Here is a 27,562-nt window from a genome sequence, read left to right as displayed (position 1 = left end):
TAGGGTTTTGTGAAATGATTTTTCTTTTCCCCTTTCTGTATCGTTATGTGAACGAAATGTGTCACAAAAAAACCTGCAGAATCTAGCCTTGTACGATGAACATCTACATGCGGCGCCCGTACGTGTACATGGTTACCGTACGTACTTGCGTACATGTACTTCAACGTTGTTAATTGACCAATCACAAAATGGCAACAAGGCTACGACTATTGCGCAGTCTCCGACAACAATTCGCCATCTTTCTTTTCATTCCCATACTCACCGCGCTCAAGGCTCGTTCATTGGCATGATTTTATTGATCGTTGAAATGTCTCATAAAATCAATTAATGTTAGTTTTAATAAACACAAATATTATTTAAGACCTTAAGAATTATTGCCTGTGCCCAAGTTAGTTCATTTATATAATTATTTTTGCTTATATTATTAAGAAAAATGCACATGACAGATCGAGTCTGATTCGCCATGGTAAATAATGTATAGCGTGTGGACGTGAACGTGCCGGCGATCGCTGCACATGACTGATGGAAACAATACATGTATTATCGTCAACGCTCTCTAAGATATACATTGCCGACCAAAGCGAAACCCTTTCCGTCGCCGTACGGCATTTCATGGACAGTGGGAAAAACATTTATTATAATTATTATTATAGGTCAGGACAGCCATCAAGTGACGATTTTTTTTCTGGTGAATTTAACCCGAATGAGACATTTTTTTTTTCATGGGGCAACATAGCCGGCCAAAGGGGATACGCACCAAGATTCGGACACTCATTCACTTTGTGTGACAACTAAAACTCTTCATTTGTTTACGGTGGGCTCACTGCGCATCAATATAAATTTCAGCATGCAAATACAAACTTGTTCGTTTATTCAGCATCGCTAAAGTTTTGGAAGACACAGCCTTCACCATTACCTCCCTTGGCCTACCATTCCTGTACATACATAGGAAATGGAACAACTGTTATTATATTGGTGGGCTTCAGCTTCATGGAAATGTTATGACTCGACCAGGCACAGTTCATGTGCTTCGGTTTGCTAGTGACAATGTGCGATTTCATTCGTACGACTCTAATTTCTTCGTTTCAGGACTTGAGGCCATAGAACTTGGTGATTTTATTTATGTTATGGGAGGTTACGAGGCCAAATCTTCGGAAGGCAAGGCAGAACCATCATCAACAATGGCACGTATACACACCCCTCTCTGTTTAAAGGACATTCACGGGTCGAGAGAGATGCAACACTTGTGTTTACACCATGTTACGCAGCCAAGACAGGACTTCGAGAAATGCTGATTTTACATGTAAGCCAAAGGGCTGTATGGAAGTTTGTAGCTGCAAGGCCACCAGTTAATGAAGATGAGCCTGAACCAACTGCTGTAGTGGAGGAAATGGCCATCGCACAAGAAACAAACAATGAACCAACTGCTGTAGTGGAGGAAATGGCCATCGCGCAAGAAACAAACAATGATGATGATGACACCCTTGTAAATCTTGAGCACTGAACATTCATCAGAATCTGAATTGACGACGATGACGATGATCCCCTATTTTGTAATGTGGACTCGTGTACTTTAAACGACTTGCCAACTCCTCAGAAACAAAAACTTAAGTGGCTTCAATTCATTAAATGTCAGGACTGGTATCATGAAAGGTGTATGAAAACCTAAATGTGCGAACTTTGTAATTGACTGCATACGAAAAAGAAACGGTAAGGCCAAACAAAATAAATGGTGTGTTGGCCCTTGGCGGTAACAACTTAAAAACTAGAAATGTGTTTGTGGACAAACACAAGCTGTTTCGGATATTTGAAATATTCTGTGCATATGATGAACACTTGATGACGTCACTTTAAATGTTATCTATAACACAGCACATTATACGTACATATCAAGTTACGTACAGCCAAATCGAACATATAGACCTTTAATAGAAAAAAATATATGCCCCTTTAATGGCCGTCACATGACATGTGGTGACGTCACTTCAACTTTCATCTGTAATACATCCCTGTATATGTGCATTATCCACCCAATCGGACTTGTACTTCAGAAGTGATATTTCCGCCATGACGGACGCTTTGACCCGAAAGCAATAACCTCCGCCATGACGATGGTGGCAAAGTTGATTATGCTTGCCAGGTTTTTTTTTCATTTGATCTTTCAATAGGGGAAAAATGTTCAAACCTTTCTCACAGTCCCTTGAAGGTTTTTCTTTTCTTTTAAAAGTTGCATTGACGTTGCAAGCATCCTGTACTCAATATTAACAATTAGCAAACCACTGCAGTCATGCTTTACGCCAATTCCGGTGTAGTTTCGTGTTAATTGAAAAGAAAAACTATTCATGCTTTACACCGGCTGTGCATGATTTTCCTTATAAAAACTTTGTAGACCGATAAATTATTGCCTATTATTGCCCCAAACTTGCCATCTACCGATCATAACCATAAAGATACATTTGGTCTTTTAGTGTTTTATATTTGCCATTCCTTGTAACAAACAAAATACACTGCAAATCGAGAGCCACATCGTTTGGTGAGTTAAAACTATATGAATATTTGTCCGCTTCCAGAAATTCGTCCGCTTCCAGGGGAACTATTTGTTTTTACTTAAACCCCCCCAAAAAACTTTCGGGTTTTATATGTTTCAGTATACTACTAGTATATTTCATCACAGTGCATCCAGAATCCAACTTTTTCCGGGGCCTTAAAGCGGGCCCCTGGCCCTGTGGCCCCACGCCGTAAGGGCTCAGAAAATAAAACAAAACATACACGACGGCATTCACTAAATGTAAGAAAGCAGTCTTGCAACAATAATATTTACATGCGATGTCATTCGTAATCATACATATAAAATCTTTTTCCAGAATTAAATGGAACCAAAAATGGAGATAAAAATACAGGGTTCTCCACTTTTCAGTACAGTTAAACGTTTTAAGAGGAACAGAATATTCTAAACAAAATAATATAATAAATAATTTTTATAATTTCAAAAAACTTTTGCTAAAAAAGTCAAAGGAAAGAGGCCAAGAATCGCCTCAGATTGCACCACAGAGTATCCATATTCCAAATTGACCCAAAACGTAAGGGCTTTGCGGTCCGCTTCCGTATTAATTCTGTCCGTCCTTTATAAATTCCAGCACCCCCTGACAAGTTTATTCCAGCGGCAGTGCCCCTCCCCATATGCGTTCGACGTCATCATCTGCATGCGGTTGCGCTATAGTGGTCTAGTAATTAGTGTCTGACGAGTCTAAAGTCAATCAGACATATGAAAGTGCCAGTAGGCATATTTTTCGGAAAAATATTTTATTTCCCTCAAAAAGCGTCAGGCACGAGCATGACCGTAACGAGGGGAGCTGGGCGCTGATGACTGCCTTGGTGTTAATTTTGTCTGAATTCCTAGCCCGTAGTATGGCTGGCGCCCTCTATCAAGACAGAAGGTGCATTGACCCCGATCTCAGAATGGAGCCTGTTGGATGGAATGGTATCGCGGCTCTAGAAAGCGTTTGGCCGTGCTGCATCAACAAGGTGCACCAGACTATTAGCTACACGGTAAGAATGCTGCACGGTACTTAATAGAATAGAGACAATTTTTTGTGTATTTTTATTCGAATATGTACATTTGCGCGTAGGTTTGTGATTTTATAAGTCAATATATTAGGTGTGATATGGTGGCGAATTTCGATGAATATGTGAACCGAAGTGGGGGGAGCTCGAGTCGCGAGACGTGCTACTGGCTAGCATGGCTGGCTAGCTACTGATTAGGCCAATGTACATGTACATGTACATCATCACATGGTGTACTGAGTGTGAGCATGCTGAGTGCAGTGGAGCACTGCAACGGAAAGATTCCCATGTCTGGACGTCACTTGTCCTGCTTGTCACCCTGTCTGTGCACAAACCAGTTGTATGAGACTGGTCTTAAAATTTGTAAATTTGTGTTTTCTCAGTAAAGTTCAATATTTTCCCAGCTTGTACATGTACTTCTAAGTTCTAGTGCCAAATTTGACTTTTTAGTTTTTAGGACATTTTATCACTTTCTGATGGCTGATAGGTCATTGAAGGGAAGAATTAGGGATAGGCCTTTACCAAGAATTAGTGATGGGCAGATATGGGAATCTTTCTGTGTTTAGAAAACTGACATAGTTGGGACTAGATTACTTGGAAAAGCCATACTCCAGCCCACCCGTGTGTGAACGAGTGAGTGTGCAACGGTAAAGAGATAAATATTGTATTTGGGTACAATTGTATTTTTTTCTGGATTAATTTTAAAAAAACAAGTGGTGCTACCCCCAAATAGTACAAAGTGCATTAAATGATATTTTGTTTGAGTAAACATGGAAACTGGGAAATGTTGCGTACTTGCATGTAATATAAAGCAAGAGAATTTCCCTTCCCCATGATGTGCAGCTTGGAAATAATACTGTGTTTTAAAGGGAATCTACATCATTGGCTTTTGCTGTAATTTTCAGAAATGAACTATTTGAGAGGTTAGTATAATAGATCAAATATTGCTACACTGACATTTTTAAAGTTTTGTGTTCGAAAAGGTTGGAAAAACCAAGAAAAACTAAATTGTTCAAGTAGTCTGGTTCCCTGACTCCACAAAAGATAAAATGGATCAGTTTATAGATGATGGAAAATTGTAAGGTAAGGGAACCAGTCCAGCTGGCCTGCACCTGTTCGTGGACATGTAACCAATAGCAAACAGAATTTGGAATGAAAAAATGGTAAATTTGGAGCAGTAGTTGAATAATAGTTAGGTTTTTCCAACGCTGGTCGGCCGACCACCTTTGGAAATGTTTACAAAAATACCATTTTCTTGAAAATGACTTCACACCAGGTGCCATAATTTTACAAGATGCTTGAGACTGTCATTTACCAACATCCTAGTAAGGTATTTCGTAAAAACTTGGTAGTTTTATTTTTCGATGTTTGCAAATGTTGTATATTCCCTTTAAAGAACTGGGGAAAAAATGCCTTTTATTGCAATTACACAGAAATTGTTTGATATATTGTTTACTAATACTTTGGAGTGAGGGTTGACTAGTTAATGGAAGACAGAGTCAAAGGAATAACTAAGGGGTGGTGGGAGGGGGAATGCCTTTTAAGTTCTATTTGATTACTATGCCCTGTGGGCGTATCCGCCATCCCATTGAATATCTTGTATTAAATAAAGGAACATGTTAAGTGCCTTCCAGTGTACCCCCTCCCATTTAAAAATTGTACTCCTCAGCAGTTTAACTCTAGTTATGCCTATGCATGGAGAAAATAATAAACTTGAGGCACAATGACATGATAAAGCTTTAATTATAAACGGGCAATTCTTGTTAATTTACATAGTAGTGTTGGAAAATTGGGAAAATAAAGTCCCTTTGCCCGGCCTGAAATATTGTACTTCTACGGCTTGTCATGTTGATGGGGTCAATCATGTGTATCATGTATAATGTGTATTATGTACACATACATGTACATGGTCAGTACATGTACATGTTCATGTAAATGCATTTACGTGTAAGTAGGTGTACACCTTCACAGTCAAACCTCAAGGGAACAGGCTCAAAATTTGACAGAAGCAGAGTTTTGAGTTGAGCAGGGTTGCGTATCATTATTATACTCTTGGGGGCAATGGACTCAAATTTGTTTGAGTAAACAGTCGTTTTGAGTTATCGGAGTTTGACTTATGGGGATGTCACTGTACTTTGAAGTGCGCTTTTTTATCATAATGGAAAAGTGTGTGTGGGGGGGGGGAGAGCAGATGATTCAATGGCCCATCCCCCTGGTAAAAAAGGGGGGGGGGGATCCCCCATTTACGCCCCCGATGGTGTAAATGGTTACATGTACATAATACACAGTATGGAGTCTTGCTTTGGTCATTGATGTTTAAAGTTCTAATTTAAGGGTGGGGAACGGGACTTGCAAATATAGAGAAAGACATGTTTGAAACAAAAGAGTATTTCTCATTGAAAAAAAAAACAACTTAGTTAGGTTATTATACAATGTATGTTTTCTTTTTTCTTCAGAAAATGGTGAAGTTCACGAAAGCCGAGAGCCCTCTGCGACGATGCCGTCTGCAAGATGGAGATCCTTTTCCATCATTGTCTGTGTTTTGTTTGCAGTACGTTTGTCATTCCCCTCCTGAGTCATGGTCCATTCGTCACTTGTCACCATCTCCCATTTCCATCTCCTCTTCGCAAATAGTTCCGAGGTTGGTACCTCCTCGGGGACGTCGTCTGTCCATGACTGCTGGACAGTGCGCAAACCAGTTGATTCACAGTGACGTGATTGTACTAGATGCAGTGTCATCAGAACAGATGAGGCAGCGTCCTCTCTGTTCAGGTACAAGGGCCAGCGTACCCGTCAATTGGGTGGATTCTGAGAAAAGGTGCAAACAGTCGGATAAACAGTCAGAAAACAGTCGGGATAAAGAGTATGAACAGAGCATGGCAAAACAGTCTAAAGGAATCAAGCAGTGTCTTGAGAGATATATGAGTTCTATGGCCAGCGTGCCTGTTAACAGCTTGGCTGGAGACTATGAACAGAGTGTGGTGATACCAGTTGGACATTTGAAGAACCTGAACTGTGGTACAAGAGCAAAGGTATGTGAACTGAGACGAAGAAGAATTCACAAGCTGACCAGGAAGAGGGTTTGTAATCAGCGAGCTATGAAATGGCTGAGTAGTTTGCTAAAGAAGAAGCCCTGTGCTAGAGGTAACACTGGAAAAGTTGTATGTGATGGGTCTGGCAAGGGATCAAGAAAGAAGCAGGTAAAAGTCAGTAGAAAGAAAGTTAGAAGAGAAATCTGCAAAGAATCGTACAATAGAAGGAGAAGTGGGAAAGTGATTGAATTGTGGTTGAGCAAGGAAGAAAGGCAAGTCCATGAAAAGGTTCAGAAGAAAATATTCTGCCAAACAAAACGAAGTGTTTCGCTAATCATAAAGAAGATGCAGGTTGTGAGAAATGGAGAAAAAAAAAGTATGAAAAGGAAGACAAGTGGAATTTGTATGACAAATGTAAAGGGGTGTGTCAATCACAGTGATACCTTCAGACAAAAGGAAATGAATGTAAGCATGTCAAAAAAGGCAAAAGTAATGAACTCAGAAGTACATGATGGAAATAAGGAGAGGGTATGTAAAAGAAGGACAATGCAGATTACACACATTGATCATGATAAACAGTGCTGGTTGTGTGATGAGAAGATTGATTCAGCTGACAATAAAGTGCAATGTGATGGCTGTAGCCTTTGGTATCATGTCAAGTGTATGAATTTCTTGAAGATGGAACAGTTGTTGGCAAACAAATCAGTGACATGGGTGTGTCTAAAATGTGGTAAGAGCACTTACTCTCAGTCTCTTTTGTATGATCTTGGTATTCCAACAGATGACAATATGTTTGATTTGACAGTTCAGGAGACATGCACCAGTGATGATGTGGTCAATCAGAGCCCTGTGAGAGGAATGTGCACAAAGGACAGCATCCAGGACAATGAAACAAAAATCGTAAGTGATACAAAACGAAAGGAACAAAGTACAGGTTGTATGATAGAAGTGTTGTTGCCAAAGCAGACAGGTGGTTACTCACTAAGGAGCAAAAAAGGCCAGTCTCCAAAAGTAGATGATGCAGGTGAAAATAAAACAAAGACCTCCAAAACTGTTGGAAGAGGAAGTAGAAAATGTAGAAGAAATGAAAAGTTTGAAGACGGTGTTGGCCTAGACAGTAATACTGATAAGCAAGGTTGTGAATTGAAGAATATTCAAGGAGATGATGATATGAGATCTGAAACCAGACAGAAAAGATCCTATGTAGTTGGAAACAGGAAACGGCAGCTGTCACCTATCACTGAAAGCTGTGAAATGAAATATAAAGAAAAGAAGGTGGTACATGAAATGGTAGAGGAGCATGATGTCAAAAGTAAAATGCCACATGCAATGTGCAAGTCAGTGAGTAGCAAACAGAAAGAAATAAGTCATGAGAGTATAGATGGTAGTAGACAAAGGAGTTGCAGTGATATTGCAGGAGTTGGGAACCATAATAGATTGGCAACAAAGACTATACAGGGAAGCTATCATCAAGGTCATCATAGATTTGGATGGAGTTCAGGGAAACAATGCATTCCGAACAGTCTGTGTTGTGTCTTGTACAGTAAAGTCAAGCAGTTGAAAGACTGGTGTCGTAGTGATGTTGATACTGCACTGAATACTGGAAATGAGTTATACAGACATTTATCTCGGAGTTCTACAATGAATAATCAATACTTGTTGATAAATGAATTGCCAAATGAATTGGATTTGCTCAATCATCATTTCAGTATGAGGTTTCATGATCCTGTATGTGGTACATTAGGAGAAGAGTGTAATGCAGCTGAATTTCACATGGTGCCCATGAATCGTGCCTTAGAACAGACTCTTCAGCAGTACTATGCATGTTTCATAACCTTCCATGGAAATACATTTGTTGCAATTGCTGAAGATGGGATGTATTATATCTTTGATTCTCACTCTAGAAATCAGCAAGGTTGCCAGGTCAGTGAAGGACGGAGTTTGTTGAAACGTGTCGCTACATGGCAAGATGTACACAGGTATTGTACAGATTTGGCAAGATCTATGTGTTTGTCTAATAATGAGCAGTTTGAAATTACAGGTGTATCTGTGTGGCTGGATGATGAGGCAAGGCAAGATGCTGATGATAGTAAAGAGGAGACAGAGCAATTGTTATTTGGAAGAAGTGATCACAGTAAAGGAGAAGGCAGTGAAGGAAGTAGTGGTTCTAGAGAAGTTCCTGGTTCTTGTAGCAGTTTGCCAAGTACATGTAGTGATCTTCCAAATAAGAAGAAGGAAGGTCAGAAACCTAGTTTCAATGAAATGAGTTGTAATAAAGTTGATAATGGTAGTGATGTTGAAATCAAGGAAGTGAGACAAATTCAAGGTTTTAAGTTTGTTCCTCTGACATATGCTAGCAAGAATGGACTGTGCAGAAAGCATGGAATAGGCCAAATATCTCTGGATCGTAATGAGGTGTCAGATACATGTGAAGAGATGGGAAAACCTGATTCAGTGAAGAAAATTAAAGGTGATGGAAACTGCTTTTTCCGGGCGATATCATTTGCTGTGTCAGGAACTGAAGAAAATCATGTGCAGTTAAGAATGGCTACTGTCAATCACTTGTTAAAAAATGGAGATAAATTCAATGGTTTTCTGCGACAAGGGTTTGTTAATGTGGAAGAATATGTCATAAGGCAAAGAATGTTTGACTCTGGAGTGTGGGCTACAGAGGTTGAAATCATGGCAATGGCACACATGCTGGGTACGGACATATATACATTTGAAGATGGAAATAAGTGGTATGTTTTCCATGCCAGCACCTTTGAGAGAGAGGCTGTAACATTAGATGAGGCAATTTACTTGTACCATAGACATAGAATTCACTATGATGTTGTATTGACAGTTCAAGCAAGAAGGCAATCTGATAATGGACTACAAAAAGTAACAGGTAATAAACAAGTAGAATGTGTAAAACATGCTACCTCCAGTAAATCAGAAAAGCATTTGAAGTGTAAAAGGCGTAAGCGAGCAAATACAAAGTTACAACAAATGAAGAAAAGAGAAAAAGCTAAGGAAAGATATGCAGAGAAGATGAACAAAGTGACAATGGATAGGGAACTGCATAAACATAACAAATCTATTGATCGAACAACATGTAGGCCAAAAGATTTAAAGACATTGGATGAGAAATTGAAAAGTGAAAAGAATAGGATTTATAATCAAAAGGAAAGGAAAAAGAAGTATGACCAGAAGTACTACCAGAATAATGCAGACAAAAAGAAAGAATTGGGTAAAACAAAGTACAAAAGTGACATAGACTTTAAATCACGTCAATTAAAGCACCAAAAAAGAAACTATAATGATGAGACACATAGGAAAGGTGTCTTAAAGCGTGAACAAGAAAAATATTGTAGCAATCCTGAATACAAAGAAAAGAAAATAAACAGTGGGAAAAAGAAATATCTAGGTAATATTGAATATAGAGAGAGACTTATCAATAAGGGGAAAAGCAAATATTTCAATGATGCTGAATACAGAGAGAAGCTTATCAATAAGGGGAAAACCAAATATTGTCATAATCCTGAGTACAGAGAGAAGCTTATCAATAAGGGGAAAAGAAAATACCGATGTATTAGTTCTTATAGAGCAAATTTAATAAAGTATGGAAAGAAAAAATATAAATCAAATAGTGAATATCGTAAAAGGATGGCAGAAATGAATAACAGGCGTGCAATAATTAACAAAGAGAAAAAACGGAAAATTTGTTTTGTTACGAAGAAATTTAAAGAAAGCATATCTAAAGGACCTGAGTATGTGTGTGCTTGCTGTTATAAACTGCTGTTTCAGAGGCAAGTTATCAAGTGTAACAGAGATAAATACATAGATCAGACTTACATTTCTGAGAAATATCTTCATACTTGTGGTGATCATTGTGAATCCAAGTGTATGATTGCAGAATCAAGCAGATCATGTTTATGGATATGTTATACCTGTCACAGGAAATTACTTGTTAATAAAGTCCCTGCTGAAGCTAATGCGAATAATTTAAACCTGATGGACATCCCCGAGGAATTAGCATGTTTGAATACGTTAGAGGAGCATCTAATTGCAATAAATGTACCGTTCATGAAAATGATTGCATTGCCTAAAGGAGGACAACATGGTGTACGAGGTCCAGTTGTATGTGTACCATCAAATATAACAGACACAGTGAAAGCATTGCCAAGGCCTCAAAGTGATGATCAGATGATCCGAGTCAAGTTGAAGAGGAAATTGACTTATAAAGGATATTATCAATATCAGTTTGTGAGTAAAGAAAATGTAAAGAATGCATTACGATATCTTCAACGTAATAATAAATGGTTCAGTGACATTGAAATAAATGCTGATTGGGACAATCCATTGTGTGAAGATGATAATGAAATTGATCAGTCTGTACATGATGTGAAAGAAGAAGCCAATAATGAAAGTGATAACAGTGATGAGGAAACTGATGACGATCGTTTACGAGGCATTGCATTAGACACTTGTCTTCAGCCAACTAACGTAGGACAGGAAATACTTGATCAGTATTTTGATGAAGTGCTGTGTGTGGCTCCATGTGAAGGCAATAGTCCAATTAGAGTGTTAATGGAAAAGGGTAATGAAGCCAAATGCTTTCCAGCATTATTTCCATCAGGTCAACCTATTTTTGATGATGATCGTGAAATGAAATTGACACTTTGCCGATATTTCCATAACCGCTTAATGAATGTTGATAATAGATTTGCAATGTGTACTCAATATATCTTTTATGCTCAGTATTTGTCAGAGATTCAGAGAGTTATGTCTAGTGTTTCTATTGCATTGCGAAAAGGATCTGATAAAAAGTATAATGGTGACAGTGTGAATGCCTCCATGATCAATGACAGGGATCAGTTACAAGATATGTTGAAGTCAGATAGTGGATACAAATTTCTCAAACCTATTCGTGGAACACCCCCATACTGGCAAGCAGCACAGAAGGATGTTTTGGCTATGATCAGGCAGTTAGGAATACCAACATGGTTTTGTTCATTTTCTGCAGCAGATATGCGGTGGCCTGAGGTAATCAATACAATTTTAAGACAGCAAGGTGATTCTAGAGATGTAGAAGGTTTGGACTGGAATGAGAAATGTATCATATTGCGAAGTAATCCTGTAACTGCTGCGAGAATGTTTGATCAGCGATTCCATACGTTTCTGAGAGATGTTATACTGTCCAGAGCTGAACCGATAGGAAAAGTCATAGACTATTTTTACAGAGTAGAATTTCAACAAAGAGGGTCGCCACATACACATTGTCTTTTCTGGATTGAAAATGCACCAAAGTTGGGAGATGGTAGTAAAAGAGAGGTTGTACAGTTTGTTGACAAATATATAAGTTGTGAATTACCATCAAAGGACAAGGATGAATTATTACATGAAATTATAAGTCACGTACAGTTGCACAGCAGAAAGCATTCCAAGTCATGCAAAAAGAAGGGTACTGAGTGTAGGTTCAATTTCCCAAGACCTCCATCTGAGCGAACATTCATTACTGAGCCCATGCCAACAGACGATGAGGATCAAACTAATGGTGAAAGCAGTGAAAGAAATGAGGCTAAGGAATTGCTGCAATCAATATGGACCGCAATACAGAAAACTGAGAATGAACACATGACAACCAATGAATTGTTTGCAAGTATAAATTTGACACAAAGTGATTTTGAAAAAGCTAATGATGTATTAAGTCACAAAACGAGTTTAGTTTATAAGAGACAACCACAGGATGTATGGGTTAATTTGTACAATCCAGATTTGATAAGATGCTGGAATGCAAACATGGATATTCAGTACATTTGTGATGCTTATGCTTGTGTTGCTTATGTGGTATCATATATGTCCAAAGCTGAACGTGAAATGGGTATGCTGTTGTCACATGCTCAGGCAGAGGCTCAGAAAGGGAATTTGGATGCAAGACAGAGCATGCGGGAAATTGGCAGTGTGTATTTGCATAACCGTGAAGTATCAGCACAAGAAGCAGTTTACCGTGTCTGTAATCTCAGATTGAAAGAAGGATCAAGGAAAGTGGAATTTATACCTGTTGGTGAAAATCCAATTAGAATGAGTAAGCCTCTGAGTGTTATTCAAAGTACATGTGATGAAGATGATAATATTTGGATGACTAGTAGAGTTGATAGGTACCTAGCAAGACCAAATACTGACAAATTTGAAACAATGTGCTTGGCAACATTTTGCTCAGATTATAGAGTTATATACACAAACATGGCTAAAACAACTCGTTCACCAGTATATGAATTGAAGAATGGTTTAGGCCACATACAGAAACGAAGTCGAACTGATCCAGCTGTTATACGGTTTCCTAGATTTTCATTAGCAAAATGTCCTGAAAAGTACTACCAGAGCATACTGCAGTTGTACCTTCCATATCGTGTTGATGCCCAGCTAAAACCGGAACAGTTTGAAACATACGAGGAATTTTATAGAAATGGCATTATTAAGTTTGATGGAATGTTGAAATCTGTGAGAGTTATTGTGGAAAATAACCAGTCATTGTATGAAGCTAATGCTAAGGCAGTAGATGAAGCTGAGGAAATGCTGGAGAAGTTTGGTCCACAAGAAGATGCTTGGGCATTGATAGCTCCAGAAACTGAAAAGGACAGACTTGAATGTGAAGGACAGCAACCAGCAGAAGTGGAAGAGAGTGACAACGAGTCAGATATTCCTGATTTGAAATCCAAGAAAGATGATGATATGAAATATACTATTGAACCACACAGATTAAATGTATCCAAACAAGAAGCAATGAATTTGTTGCGGTGTCTCAATGCTAAACAAAAACAGGTGTTTTACAAAGTCAGACAATGGTGTTTGGATAAAGTGAATGGTAAAAATCCTGAACCGTTTCATGTATTTGTCACTGGTGGAGCAGGCACAGGCAAAAGCCATTTGATTAAATGCATTTATTACGAGGCAACAAGACTTTTTGGAATAATGGTAGAAAATCCAGACGACATCTCAGTTTTACTTACAGCGCCTACAGGTGTTGCTGCATATAATATACATGGTGCCACTATTCACAGTGCTTTGTCAATAACAACAAATGTGAGATTGCCATATCAACCACTGAGTGAAGAAAAGATAAGTACACTACGACATAAATTGAGGCAACTACAAATTTTGATTGTTGATGAGATTTCGATGGTGGGTCATAAACTCTTGTGCTATGTCCATGGTCGTCTGCGACAGATAAAACAGTCAAGGAATCATAGTCCTTTTGGAAATGTCAGTGTATTAGCCGTTGGTGATTTTTATCAGTTGCCCCCAGTAAAAGCAAAATCTTTGTTCCAGACTGATGTTACAACTGACTTGTGGAATGATAACTTTGTCAAAGTAGAACTGACTGAGATAATGAGACAAAAGGATGATGCACAGTTTGCTGAAGTATTGAATAGGTTACGAATCAGAAAGAGAAAGGAAAGCTTAGGAGCTGATGATAAGAGACTGTTACAATCACGTGAGACTGGAGAAGATTGGATTGATGCTGTGCATATTTATCCCTGCAATAAACAAGTGGATGAGTACAATACACAGACTCTCTTTACTAAATGTTCAGATTGTGTATGTGTTCTTGCTAAAGATTTCCAGAAAGATGCAAAAAGTGGAAAAATGATATCAGTAGTGAAATCAGTCAAGAAATCCTCAATGACTAATTTACCTGATTGTCTGTGGCTTGGTGTTGGTGCTAGAGTCATGCTTACAAGGAATCTTGATGTATCTGATGGACTTGTTAATGGAGTATTTGGAACTGTAAATGAAATTGTTATATTAGCTAATAATCGTGAGCAGTCACCTAAGTTGATCAAAGTAAAATTTGACAATGAGAATGTTGGATCAAAATTGAAACAAACTTCCCGTAATAATGATAGAGATGCCGTTGGTATTGAAATGGTAGAAGAAAACTTGAATAAACAATGTGTCCGACATCAGTTTCCACTCAAGTTAGCTTGGGCATGTACAGCTCACAAGGTTCAGGGTATGAGTTTGGAAAAGGCAGTTGTAAGTTTGAACCGTACATTTTCAGCAGGACAAGCTTATGTTAGTTTGAGTAGAGTTGTTTCACTGAATGGTCTTGTGATAAAAGGGTTTGACGAGAAGTACATTTATTGTAATGAGGCAGTAGCTGAAGCAATGACTAAAATGGCATCGTATATTGAGGAGTCTGATAAAAAGGGAAGCAATAAAGTAGATGATGAAAATGAAATCAAGGGTGATTTACCTGAATGTTTTAGCACAAGCATTGCAATGCATAATATTCAAGGACTCCAGGCACATTTAATGGATTTAAGAACTAACAATGAAATGTTGTCGTGTGATTTCATTTGCCTGACAGAAACATGGACTGACAGAAACTTTGAGTGTGATATGGATATGAGTGATTATAAATGGTATCATCAGCCAAGAAGTATGTCTTATGATAACTCCAGTCATGTGGCATGTATGTTGACAGAACAGTGTCATGGCGGTGTAGCTGTGTGTGGCAAAAAGGACAGAGTGTTCAGTAGGATGAATTTGCCAATTAACAATCTTGAATACATCGCATTTCAGTACCATGTAATTTCAAACGAGTCATTACCAGTAGTTGTTGTTATAGTTTACCGACCGCCGTCATATACATTAAAGGAATTTGTAAAGGTGCTTCAAATGTTGCTGAATGAGATACACAAGATTTCAAACAAGTGCATCGTTATGGGTGATTTTAATGAAGATATCATGAAAAAAGAATCTTGTGTGAAGAAGTTGATGCAAAATCATGGATATGTTCAGTGTGTAAGTGATGCAACAACTGAAAAAGGCACTTTACTTGACCATGTTTATGTGAGAAATATAGATTGTATTGATGTTCAAATTAGTCCAACTTACTACAGCTACCACGAAGCAGTCATTATTCGGTTGTGACTTTATAAATGAATTAGTTTGTATTGTTCAATTTTGAAACATGCTTTGGTAGTATTTGAGTGTTTTCAGTAATACTGCACATTATGAATTTGCAAACAGACAAGAATATAAATTTGTCAGCTGTGAATTCAAATGAAATTGTAAGAGAAAAAAAACCAATTTGCAAATAGTTCTGTAAACCAGAAGGATAAATAATCGTGTAAACCAGAAGAATCAATAGTCGCATAAACCAGACGGATCAATAGTCGCGTAAACCAGACTGATCAATAGTCGTGTAAACCAGACGGATCATCAATAGTCGCATAAACCAGACGGATCAATAGTCGCGTAAACCAGACTGATCAATAGTCGTGTAAACCAGACGGATCATCAATAGTCGTGTAAACCAGACGGATCAGTTGTCGTGTAAACCAGACGGATCAATAGTCATGTAAACCAGACAGATTAGTAGTCGTGTATAATGCAGACGGATCAATAGTCGTGTAACCAGACTGATCAATAGTCGTGTATACCAGACGGATCAATAGTCGTATAAAGCAGATAATCAATAGTCGTGTAAACCAGACGGATCAATAGTCGAGTAAACCAGATGAATCAATAGTCGTGTAAACCAGACGGATCAATAGTCGTATAAAGCAGATGAATCAATAGTCGTGTAAACCAGACGGATGAATAGTCGTGTAAACCAGATGAATCAATAGTTGTGTAAACCAGACGGATCAAAAGTCGTGTAAACCAGACGGATCAATAGTCGTGTAAACCAGATGAATCAATAGTCGTGTAAACCAGACGGATCAATAGTCGTGTAAATCAGACTGATCAATAGTCGTGTAAACCAGACGGATCAATAGTCGTATAAAGCAGACGAATCAATAGTCGTGTAAACCAGATGGATCAATAGTCGTGTAAAGCAGACGAATCAATAGTCGTGTAAACCAGACAGATCAGTAGTCGTGTATAATGCAGACGGATCAATAGTCGTGTAACCAGACTGATCAATAGTTGTGTAAACCAGACGGATCAATAGTTGTATAAAGCAGATGGATCAATAGTCGAGTAAACCAGATGGATCAATAGTCGTGTAAACCAGATGGATCAATAGTCGTGTAAACCAGATGGATCAATAGTCGTGTAAACCAGATGGATCAATAGTCGTATAAAGCAGACGAATCAATAGTCGAGTAAACCAGATGAATCAATAGTCGTGTAAACCAGACGGATCAGTAGTCGTATAAAGCAGATGAATCAATAGTCGAGTAAACCAGATGGATCAATAGTCGTGTAAACCAGATGAATCAATAGTCGTGTAAACCAGATGGATCAATAGTCGTGTAAACCAGACGGATCAATAGTCGTGTAAACCAGACGGATCAATAGTCGTGTAAACCAGATGGATCAATAGTCGTGTAAACCAGATGGATCAATAGTCGTGTAAACCAGATGGATCAATAGTCGTGTAAACCAGACAGATCAGTAGTCGTTTATAATGCAGACGGATCAATAGTCGTGTAACCAGACTGATCAATAGTCGTGTAAACCAGACGGATCAATAGTTGTATAAAGCAGATGAATCAATAGTCGTGTAAACCAGACGGATCAATAGTCGTGTAAACCAGATGAATCAATAGTTGTGTAAACCAGACGGATCAAAAGTCGTGTAAACCAGACGGATCAATAGTCGTGTAAACCAGATGAATCAATAGTCGTGTAAACCAGACGGATCAATAGTCATGTAAATCAGACTGATCAATAGTCGTGTAAACCAGACGGATCAATAGTCGTATAAAGCAGACGAATCAATAGTCGTGTAAACCAGATGGATCAATAGTCGTGTAAAGCAGACGAATCAATAGTCGTGTAAACCAGACAGATCAGTAGTCGTGTATAATGCAGACGGATCAATAGTCGTGTAACCAGACTGATCAATAGTTGTGTAAACCAGACGGATCAATAGTTGTATAAAGCAGATGAATCAATAGTCGAGTAAACCAGATGGATCAATAGTCGTGTAAACCAGATGGATCAATAGTCGTGTAAACCAGATGGATCAATAGTCGTGTAAACCAGATGGATCAATAGTCGTATAAAGCAGACGAATCAATAGTCGAGTAAACCAGATGAATCAATAGTCGTGTAAACCAGACGGATCAATAGTCGTATAAAGCAGATGAATCAATAGTCGAGTAAACCAGATGGATCAATAGTCGTGTAAACCAGATGAATCAATAGTCGTGTAAACCAGACGGATCAATAGTCGTGTAAACCAGACGGATCAATAGTCGTGTAAACCAGACGGATCAATAGTCGTGTAAACCAGATGGATCAATAGTCGTGTAAACCAGATGGATCAATAGTCGTGTAAACCAGATGGATCAATAGTCGTGTAAACCAGACAGATCAGTAGTCGTGTATAATGCAGACGGATCAATAGTCGTGTAACCAGACTGATCAATAGTCGTGTAAACCAGACGGATCAATAGTTGTATAAAGCAGATGAATCAATAGTCGAGTAAACCAGATGGATCAATAGTCGTGTAAACCAGATGGATCAATAGTCGTGTAAACCAGATGGATCAATAGTCGTGTAAACCAGACGGATCAATAGTCGTGTAAACCAGATGGATCAATAGTCGTGTAAACCAGATGGATCAATAGTCGTATAAAGCAGATGAATCAATAGTCGAGTAAACCAGATGGATCAATAGTCGTGTAAACCAGATGAATCAATAGTCGTGTAAACCAGATGGATCAATAGTCGTGTAAACCAGACGGATCAATAGTCGTGTAAACCAGATGGATCAATAGTCGTGTAAACCAGATGGATCAATAGTCGTGTAAACCAGATGGATCAATAGTCGTGTAAACCAGATGGATCAATAGTCGTGTAAACCAGATGGATCAATAGTCGTGTAAACCAGACTGATCAATAGTTGATATGATATCCACCCTCTTTGAAAAGTTGGGGGGGGGGGGCGGGCTTGTCACCCCCATGCCCCACCGATTGACGCCCATGGTTTAATGTTTTAAAGGTAAGACACAAGTAGGTGTAAGTGGTAAATTAATTATTATTCAATTGTTTTTGATTGACAAGGTAGTTAACAGCCATGCAACTTGCAGCAGCCATTTATCTCTGTTTCTGTTCTCTAACAAGTGGTTAAAAGGCGTTAGAACATGGTTGTTGATGATGACCAGAACAGAAGCGGATCGAGGGTCACTATCCACAATCGGACTCGACCAATATGAAACATCCATTAATAACTGCTTGGTTGCACTATTATCAACATTTACACAAACATGTATGTATAAATACATTTTTCTAATCAAAGTCTCTGCAAAAGTGTTGAAATCTTCAGTGATGTGTTTACGGCATCTTCAGATCAGGCGACTTATTATGTGTGCATCTACTCGGTACACTGCATACTTGATGTGCTCAGCATTCCACCCTATACATGTACCGTACAAGATCACCTCAGTAATTTAACAGTGAGTGGCACATGTTGCATGTGGATTGTTTTGTCGGCATGTGTCACAATTGCCAGTTTTAAACACAAGTCTTCATCATAACGGACTATGATGTTTCAGTGGATGGTTTAGACCACCCACACACCAGCAATGCACTGTCAACTCGTCAATAGCATTCTTCAATTTTCCAATTTTCTATTCTTTGGCCCATATTATAGCATGACTGATGTCAAGGACCAATTATCACCTGTCATCCAAGTGTGAGTGCTCTGAGCGATCTAATCCATCACTGATGTCAGCCACTTCCATCACCCGCCAACCAAGCCAGAATTCTGCGAGTCACCTCGTGAATCACTGATGTCAGAGGCTACTATTCCCTGTCAACCAAACCTGAGTACTATAAGCCATCTCTTATACCGCTCTGAAGCTTCAAGAGATGACTGCCTCATTTGTTTGAAGCTGTCTGTTGGAACTATTTGCACATTCCAAGTTTTTAAAGGTAAGATACAATTACGGTTGATTCTTGTTACTACAAACTTAGCCAGACATAGCAAAAAATGATTGTTACAAGAGAATTTTTATTAAGTGAGTGCCAGTCTCATTCATTGTGCACGTAAATGCATGATTATAGGACCGAGGCTTTATGTTTGCTGTGACAGTGTTTGTATCAACGACAGTCTACTCTACTGGTAGGTGTAGATATAAATACATTATCATTCGCACTGTTTTGTAACCTAATTGTTTCATGTACATTGTGTGAGCACTAGGCACAAATGAAAAGTGATGATAAAAGTGTGCTGAAAAGCAGTTGTAAACAATATGGTAAGAATTAGTTAGAGCGTGGTTGTTGATAATGACCAGAACAGAAAGGAATCAAGGGTCACTATCGACAACTGGACTCAGACCAATATTACAAATCACATTTATAACTGCTTGGTTACACTATTATCAACATTTACATGTATAGATAAAAAAAAATGTAATCAAAATCCTTTTAAAAAAAGTGCTGAAATCGTCACTGATATGCTTACTGTATTTTCAGATCAGGTTACTTATAGAGTGTGCTTCTGCATTGCATGCTCAGCATTCTACCTTACACAAGATCAATTCAATGCTTCTCCTAAGCTGAGTGGCATGTGCATGCACTTTGTTTTGTGAGCATGTGCTACAGTGTGCAGTTTTAAACAAGTCTTTATCCTTACTGACTGATATTTAAATGGCTAAATCAGACGACCCAGGCACGAATAATGGGCTCTCAACTGGTCAATAGCAGTGCATATCTGAGGCTTATATAAATACATGTTGGACATTAATATCTCTGACGGTTTCTTTTAGACTAATACAACTGCTATTTACACACTTTTCTTTCTAATTTTGTGTTGTTAAGCATTAAGTGCGATGTCAAGTAGGACTAATCGGCTGCCGTTCAAGCCCGAGTTGTGTCAGCCACCGCTTGTGCCTCTGTGATGTTGAAGGCTACTAGTCACCTGTCATCCAAGCCCGACTACACTTTGTTGTAATACTAATCAACTCTCATCCAAGCCCAAGCTCTTTGGGTCACCTGTTACACCACTCTATGTGATGTCTGAGGCTGCTAATCACTGGCCATCCAAGCCTGAGTTCTGTCAGCCACCTTTTGCATCACTGTCATGTCTGAGGCTACTTATCACCTGCCAACAAAACCTGACTTATGTATGTGGCCTCATATATATGCTTACTGAAATGTCAAAGCCTTGATTGTATCTGACGATCTGCCATGCAAGCTTGACTTCTGTGAACAACCTCTTCTATGATTGTGATGTCAAGGCTACATATAATTTGTCCTACTATCCCAATTATTGTGAGCCACCTCTTGAATCAATGTGATTATTCAAGGCTACTAATTTCTAATCAAATATTGTGCAGTTAAAGACTATTATGGTTATGTGCACATTATCCTTGAAATCTGCAGTCACACTAAATAGAAACTCAGTTTGAATAAGGATGTTCAGTTGTAAAGGTTTAAATGTAAATTCCCTTTGAGGGCAATTCCGTAAATTTGGACATGCCAGACACTTTTATGACCTGCTGTTGGAAAAGTGTTATGTGATACGTCACTTTTAATGGGTAGAAAACAATTGCTGACCAGACTAACATACCACCACCTTAATCACCTTGTACATATACTTCATGTGGTCAGACGTATGTTGGATTTTATGCAATTGCCCAAAACAGGAAAAATGCAGTGAAAGAAGTGCTTTATGTTCATAAGTTTTGTGATAAGAAAAATAATTCTAATGTAAAGTTTTCATAGAAAAGGTTGGAGTGTTTTTTACTTGCTGACTCGTGTTGTGTACTCTAAAGTGTGTAGATAATTATCTCAAATTACAATTCATTTTGCTTCCTTCAACCAAAGAATACTGTCAGACATTTGTTCAACCATAGCTGTGTACATCCAACCTTGCGTTATTTGTTCTTGATTTAGTGAAATGCAAATAAATAATATTGAATTTCAATGAATTGTACTTCTCATGTTTTATTACTTTGTATCATTCACAGCACAAAAAGTTTCCTTCAGCTCTTGCCTGGCAAATTTAAATGCTTTTCACTACCACAGACTTTCTCTAAAGGAATGGACACATAACCTCTAAAGCCCGTTATAAAATATATGCACCAGTGAAATGAAGTCCTCTCAAAATTAGCAGAAAAACCTTGCATGCTACATATATTTATCAAATCCGAAGAGCCTGTTTTGTTTCACAATGTAGGCGTAAAGTCAATCAGATATATGAAAATGCCAAAGTCTAATGTTTAAAGAAAAACGTGTACAAACCTATGTGAGAAAAAAATATATCTTTAATGTGAAGTAACCTGACACCTGACGATGTCACCATCACGAATTCTTCTAGGACCATATGTTGGTGGTGATCTAAGAGTGTACCAAGTCTGAAGTTGATCAGATTTACGGAGGTGCTAAAGTGGAGTGTTTTCTAAAACGTGTACAAAACCTATGTGATAAAAATACATCTTTAATGTGAAGTAACCTGACACCTGATGATGTCACGATCACGAATTTCTTCTAGGACCATCTGTGGGTGGTGGTCTAAGTATGTACCGAGTCTAAAGTCGATCAGATTTACGAAGGTGCCAAAGTGGAGTGTTTTAAAACGTGTACAAAACATATGGGGAAAAATGCATCTTTAAAGTCACGTAACCCGACACCTGATGACGTCATGATCACAAATTTCTTCTAGGACCATCTGTGGGTGTTGGTCTAAGTGTGTGCCAAGTCTGAAGTCGATGGCATTTACGAAAATGCCGAAGTGTATGGGTAGAAGAAAAACGTGTACAAAACATATGACAAAAGTGGAAAAATAAGAAAAAAAAAAAAAAAAATCTTAACGAAAACAAGAGCTGTTTCGGTGTGTACACCGAAACAGCTAAAAAAATCCAGGCAGATACATGTGTAGGTAGGGAATTGGAAATAATTTTGTTTTATTTGTGTCCAGTTTCAAATGTGGGAATGATTATGGTCATGTCAAATAATTCAAACCAGTGTGTATTTAAAATTATCAACCAGCAAAATGGCAATAACAAGTTTGAGGTTTTTTGCCGCCAAAAATCCAGGTCGGGTTACCCTAAACACAGCTTTTCTGTTTTGGCTGAATGAAACACCACCCAGATATGACTGCTGATATTCTATTCTACCTCGTTTCTTCCTCGAATCATCAGGCTCTTTTTATAATTCATTTTTTTTTCGAATTGAAAACCACGTTAATCAAGTTTGAAAAGCCAAGTAAAAAAACAACTGGGTTTCTCGTTTTTGTTTCTGAGGAATTGGGAAGTCGTTTTTTTTTTATGTCATTTAATAATTTTGCATAAGATAAACTGACGGTTATTTTTATTTTTGCATACGGTTCTACATTTGTACAGTACACCAAACTAGGGTTGGTATAGTCTACATTATTTACGCAATAATTACACATTTTACCATGTAGTGCTCTGGAAGAGCTGAGAAAAATTGGGAAAATCAGGAAGCCGATGAAGCATGAATTACATAATACATGTACATACATGTACAAGTGGTGTTAAATTTGATCTTGCAGGGAAGTCAACTTTTTTCCAGGCCTGTTAAGTGGTGTGTAAAATGTACATGTACATGTAGGTCAAGTATACGTCAATTTAAGCAAAACAAATAAATTAAATTTTCTTCTCTCAGAAGACTGGGCATGTACGTATAGCTTTCAAAATTGTGATGATTCTGAATTTGAAAAAAAAGGGACACAAGTATAAATAAACTGACAAATATTTTTTTTTTAATTCACATACACATAGGCACAGCCTACAAACCTCGTTTTTTCTCCTCGTAAAATGTTATACTTCACTCTAAATGAAATAATTTCACTAGTAACTTCAATGTTACTTAATATTTTCCGGTGCTTTCACTGTTTTATTAATTGAGCAGAAATTCTCTAAATAATGTTCACCTGTAAGTACAATTTTCATCCAACATTTTTGAACTTTCTGCAAACAAAAAGTGTATTTCTTTTGACATTTTCGATTATTAAAAGAAAAGAAAACTGGCTTCTTGATTCCGTACCACCTCCTTTTTTTACAGTGACACTTGTACAGTAACTGAGTAAGTCAGTATTGAACTTTTGAAGGATAATTTGTTTACTCATTTTCTAAGAAATTCAAACATTACTTTACATAAATTGTGTGGTTCATTCAGGCAAAATAGATACACAACAAAAGTTTTCCATGCTGTTACAAATCTCAAAAATCACAAGACACATTCGAGTACCATATTTGAATTTCTTAGAAACTCTACAGCAGTGCCCATGTACTTCTTTTCATAGTGGCACTTTGAATTTTAAAAGGGACCCTTAAACGTGTTTTAAAAAAAATGAATTACTACGTATACTGTATGGGCCCCGTGCACAAGTACCCTGTCAATGGCCAGAAAAGGAGAGTTGGGGAGACTTTAATAGACTGAACATCAAAAACACATGAGCTATAATGATTGTTGGTTTTGGCAAAAGCATATAAAACTTCTAGCACTACCCCTGGCTTAGACTATGGCAAGTAAGCACAATAAATCAGAAAAAAAAGTTTCTAGGCTAGACTGAGAAATCTGGCTTTGTTTCTTGCTTGAAACACTAGGTTTTTAATAACTCTTTGCTTATCAAGTTTGAAAAGCCAAGTAAAAAAAACCCTGGTTTCTCAGCAGAGAAATCATGTCAATTATTTAAACAAGAAATCAGCTTTGTCAAATTCAAAAAGGCAACCTTGAGCAGCCACGCAGTTAGGTCCGGCAAGAAAGTTTTGTCTTGCTGAAAAAATTCCAGTTGATATTTTTGTTGGGCAAGCTGCCTCTTGGCCGGTCACGATAGGGTGAAGTGAAGGCGGCGACAGCCTCGATCGTCTGCCCGGCAGGGTCCAGTCCCAGCCACCGGTTGACGGGGGAGTTCATCAGGTGGGACACGGGAAACGACGCGTAGTCGACGGACGTCGCAAGTTCCGCGGTCCCTTTGTATACCGTGGGACTGGGGAGCGGCATCCTTATTGACCGTCTGCTAGCTGCGCCATTCACCATGCTTCGGTCGGCCTGGAGGGAACTCGTCTATATGACGACTTTGGTGTTGCGGTAAGTCCATTCATGTCGAACTTACTCCTGAATCGTGCACGGGTTACAAGTTCCCATTGCTCGTAACTTCGGCCGCTACATAACTGATTCAACTGCTTCTTTCCTCTTTTGCCATTGATGCCACTTTAACTAGTGTATGTGATGATTTGCGGTGTGGAGTCTTCCTTAATTTGCAGGAAATAATTTGGCAAAGGGAGTGTGTAGGGTTCGGCGCACTTTTGCAGTCACTTCATTTTCATGGTTCGAGTTTACTGATGATTCTTTGAGTATTACTGTTTTACTTTGAGTCGCCGGCTTGGCTGATTTGTCCTCATTATAAGCAAACTCCCCGTTTAACATCAATCGAGTAGTTGACATCTGCCTTTCTAGTTTTTTGCTTCGGTTTATTTGTGGCAACACCCCTTTTCGCATGCTCGTCATTTGCTGTTATAGGCAAAAACCATCCGCTCTGCCGCATCAAGTTGACGTGTTGGCTATGCCTGGCGAGATTATGATATTCAGTTGCGCCTGCAGCAGGCGCGTTTGCCGTCCCGCTCTGGGGCTACCATCGATGCCGAAAATTACAACAGCCTAATTTTCGTCCCAGCAGAGCGCGATCGTACTAATTCGAATGCTCCAATTTTCTGCGTGTTTTTCCATTACCATAGTTTCAATGTACACACGGTTTGAAGGAAGGTTTTTATATGATGTTCAACTAGATTTTTCCGGACCAAGGGTTAGTTCTTCTGCGCGTAATTCTCAGTCTGCTCGTGAACATCCAGCCATTTTACATTGCAACATCAATTGTGAGATTGACTTGGGTCATGTGGCCGGTCCGTTTTTGTCTGAGCCCTTCCCAATTTCACGTTGTTCACCGGTGGGTCTGGTACAGGTACCTACGCAACTGATTTCGGTTGATTCTTAATTTGTCCCCAATACCACTAGTTCAGTGAACGGCTTCGTTGACCCATCTATCACTGCCGTCATTTACACGAGTTTGATGATGCATAACTCGGATTTCTAGTTTCGATAAGCTGGGATGCACTTTAATACGGTCGGATTTGACATTAGATTTTCGCCTTTTACCTGTTCATCCGGATGATTTTGATTTGCTGGGGTTTTTATGGCCATTTTTATTACGATAAATGTATACCCATGGTATGCGCTATTTCATATGTCATGTTTGAACGGTTAAGTACTTTCCTTGAGTACTCTTGTACTCGCAAGGTTGCTACTCTCAAAAACATTTTGGAGTTTTTCTGTAATTCGCTCTAGTCGCTCTAATGAGTGCGCCCGTTCCCTTCAATCTATCAAGTGGTTTGGGAGCGCATTTGCCCCCACGTTACGGAGAAAAAATCGGGACAACGAACCTTACTTCGGGTTTAGCATTTTCCATGGTTTCGCAGCAGTTACTATTTGCAAAACAGTCAACAATAGCACCAGTACAGTTACAAAGAACCACGTGTTTTTCGAAATTTCTCACGAAAACACCAGATGGTCAGCACATGTTAAGGTGAAGTTCCTTTCTATCGCTTGTATGGAGTTGTTTCCATTTGTGCTTGCATGGCAACATTGAACAGGGATTTTTTGACCAAGGTGTTGTAGCTCCATGGTTTGATCATCAATAGACTTTCGTCCAAGCGTCATCAGTTTCCAAAACGCCATTGCCCCGGCCCCTCGCACGAGCCTTTTATATTGGAGGGCTTGACATCTTTTCAGTTCCGTGCACGCCAGGAATTTGATGCCGAGTGTTGTCCCTCCATGCTGCAGCTTGTTAAGTTCATTTTATTGTCGGTATCTAGTTATGCCCCTGCTTCGATTACTTCATACCTATCTGATTTTTCTTCAAATGTATAGTAGCTGAGTTTTCCTCATAAAAGTAACAAAGCAGTTTGTAGTAAAACGATGATAGACGACGCTCCATCACTTTGGTATCTTATGCCGCATTGTGTCGGTATATAGAGGCCGTTTGCATGCACGAATCACTTTGATGCTCGCCTTTATATCGAGTTGCCTTTTTTGTTGCATTTTACGGGTTTATTTGCATTTTACTGCCCTGGTCCTGCAGTTCGCGTTCCCCGCTATGTCACTCCGGTGTCACTGTTGTGATTGTTACGCCATTTAGGTTTGAACTGGAGCTGTGTATTTCAAAAACTCAGGCTGACCAGTTTATGGTTACGTTATTTCCTTCCCAGCCTTGCAAACTCGTCATGCCATGCCATGCCATGCTTTGCCATGCAGTACAGGTGGCTATAACATTGCTGGTTCCACATTACCACTTGCTTCAGATATTATTTGTCTCTTTTCGATGGGAGCGCGGTCACACACGTCTTCAGTTTGCAGTCCTTTCGTCGTGCCCTTGAGTTTGCCGGCAGGGCCTCACAATGACAGGTTTATCACATTTAGGCTATTTCGTATTTATTTACCGTCGTTACACTCGTATTTCGCCCAGTATTTTTAAACAAGATCTATATCCCCAGTATTAATGGAGTTTTCAACTTTTCCTTTTCTGTTTTCATGAGATTCGCCACCTGACAGGCCGATTGGAGAAGTTGGCGCATGGAGCTATGAAAAGGAGCATGTAGCTGTAAAAAGGATCTCCATGGTTGGAGCATGGAGACGCTTTCTTGAACTGGTTTTGCGAGGGTGGCGGGGTCATCACCCTTGGGAGAGAGCCTCCATTGCAACAGCTGGCACACAATGCGGATGACCGAGTACATTGAATTTTTAATGGATGCACTAGGCATGGTCTGCGGCTTCGTCATTGCCTGCCTTTATGGTGCAGAGTTACAGGTCGGCTCCATTGACTTCGGCTTCGTAAACCCAAGCAACTCTGGAAACTCACGGCGGGCTAGCGTATCTATGACAACAGGCAAGACGCACGGTGACACTTTCCTATTTCATTATTTTCTTTTCCGAAATTCTTCAAAGCATCACCTACATAACCGTGTACCGAATTACGCTTGTAGGCAATCCT

At 38.9% G+C, this 27,562-nt stretch overlaps 1 protein-coding gene across 3 annotated transcripts; it reads left to right on the top strand.

Moving 5' to 3' along the window:
• Positions 1-3,381: 3,381 nt before the first annotated feature.
• On the top strand, positions 3,382-21,484 carry LOC119723958. Of its 3 annotated transcripts, none has more exons than XM_038194880.1 (6): positions 3,382-3,549; positions 6,021-6,596; positions 7,402-7,496; positions 8,501-8,575; positions 19,199-19,479; positions 20,368-21,484. In XM_038194880.1, exons 1-3 carry the CDS (start codon positions 3,409-3,411, stop codon positions 7,447-7,449), a joined length of 765 nt encoding a protein of 254 aa, XP_038050808.1. In that variant the 5' UTR covers positions 3,382-3,408; the 3' UTR covers positions 7,450-7,496; positions 8,501-8,575; positions 19,199-19,479; positions 20,368-21,484. The 3 variants fall into 3 exon arrangements, with proteins under 3 accessions (XP_038050808.1, XP_038050806.1, XP_038050807.1); XM_038194878.1 differs by having other exon boundaries at positions 6,021-6,764; XM_038194879.1 differs by having other exon boundaries at positions 6,021-6,764; positions 7,378-7,496.
• The last annotated feature ends 6,078 nt before the right edge of the window (positions 21,485-27,562 follow it).

Source organism: Patiria miniata, unplaced genomic scaffold (assembly GCF_015706575.1).
Source record: "Patiria miniata isolate m_02_andy unplaced genomic scaffold, ASM1570657v1 HiC_scaffold_17, whole genome shotgun sequence".
NCBI classification, from domain to species: Eukaryota; Metazoa; Echinodermata; class Asteroidea; order Valvatida; family Asterinidae; genus Patiria; species Patiria miniata.
Note: the sequence above shows the minus strand (reverse complement) of the source record. Positions and strands in the feature narration are given on the sequence as shown.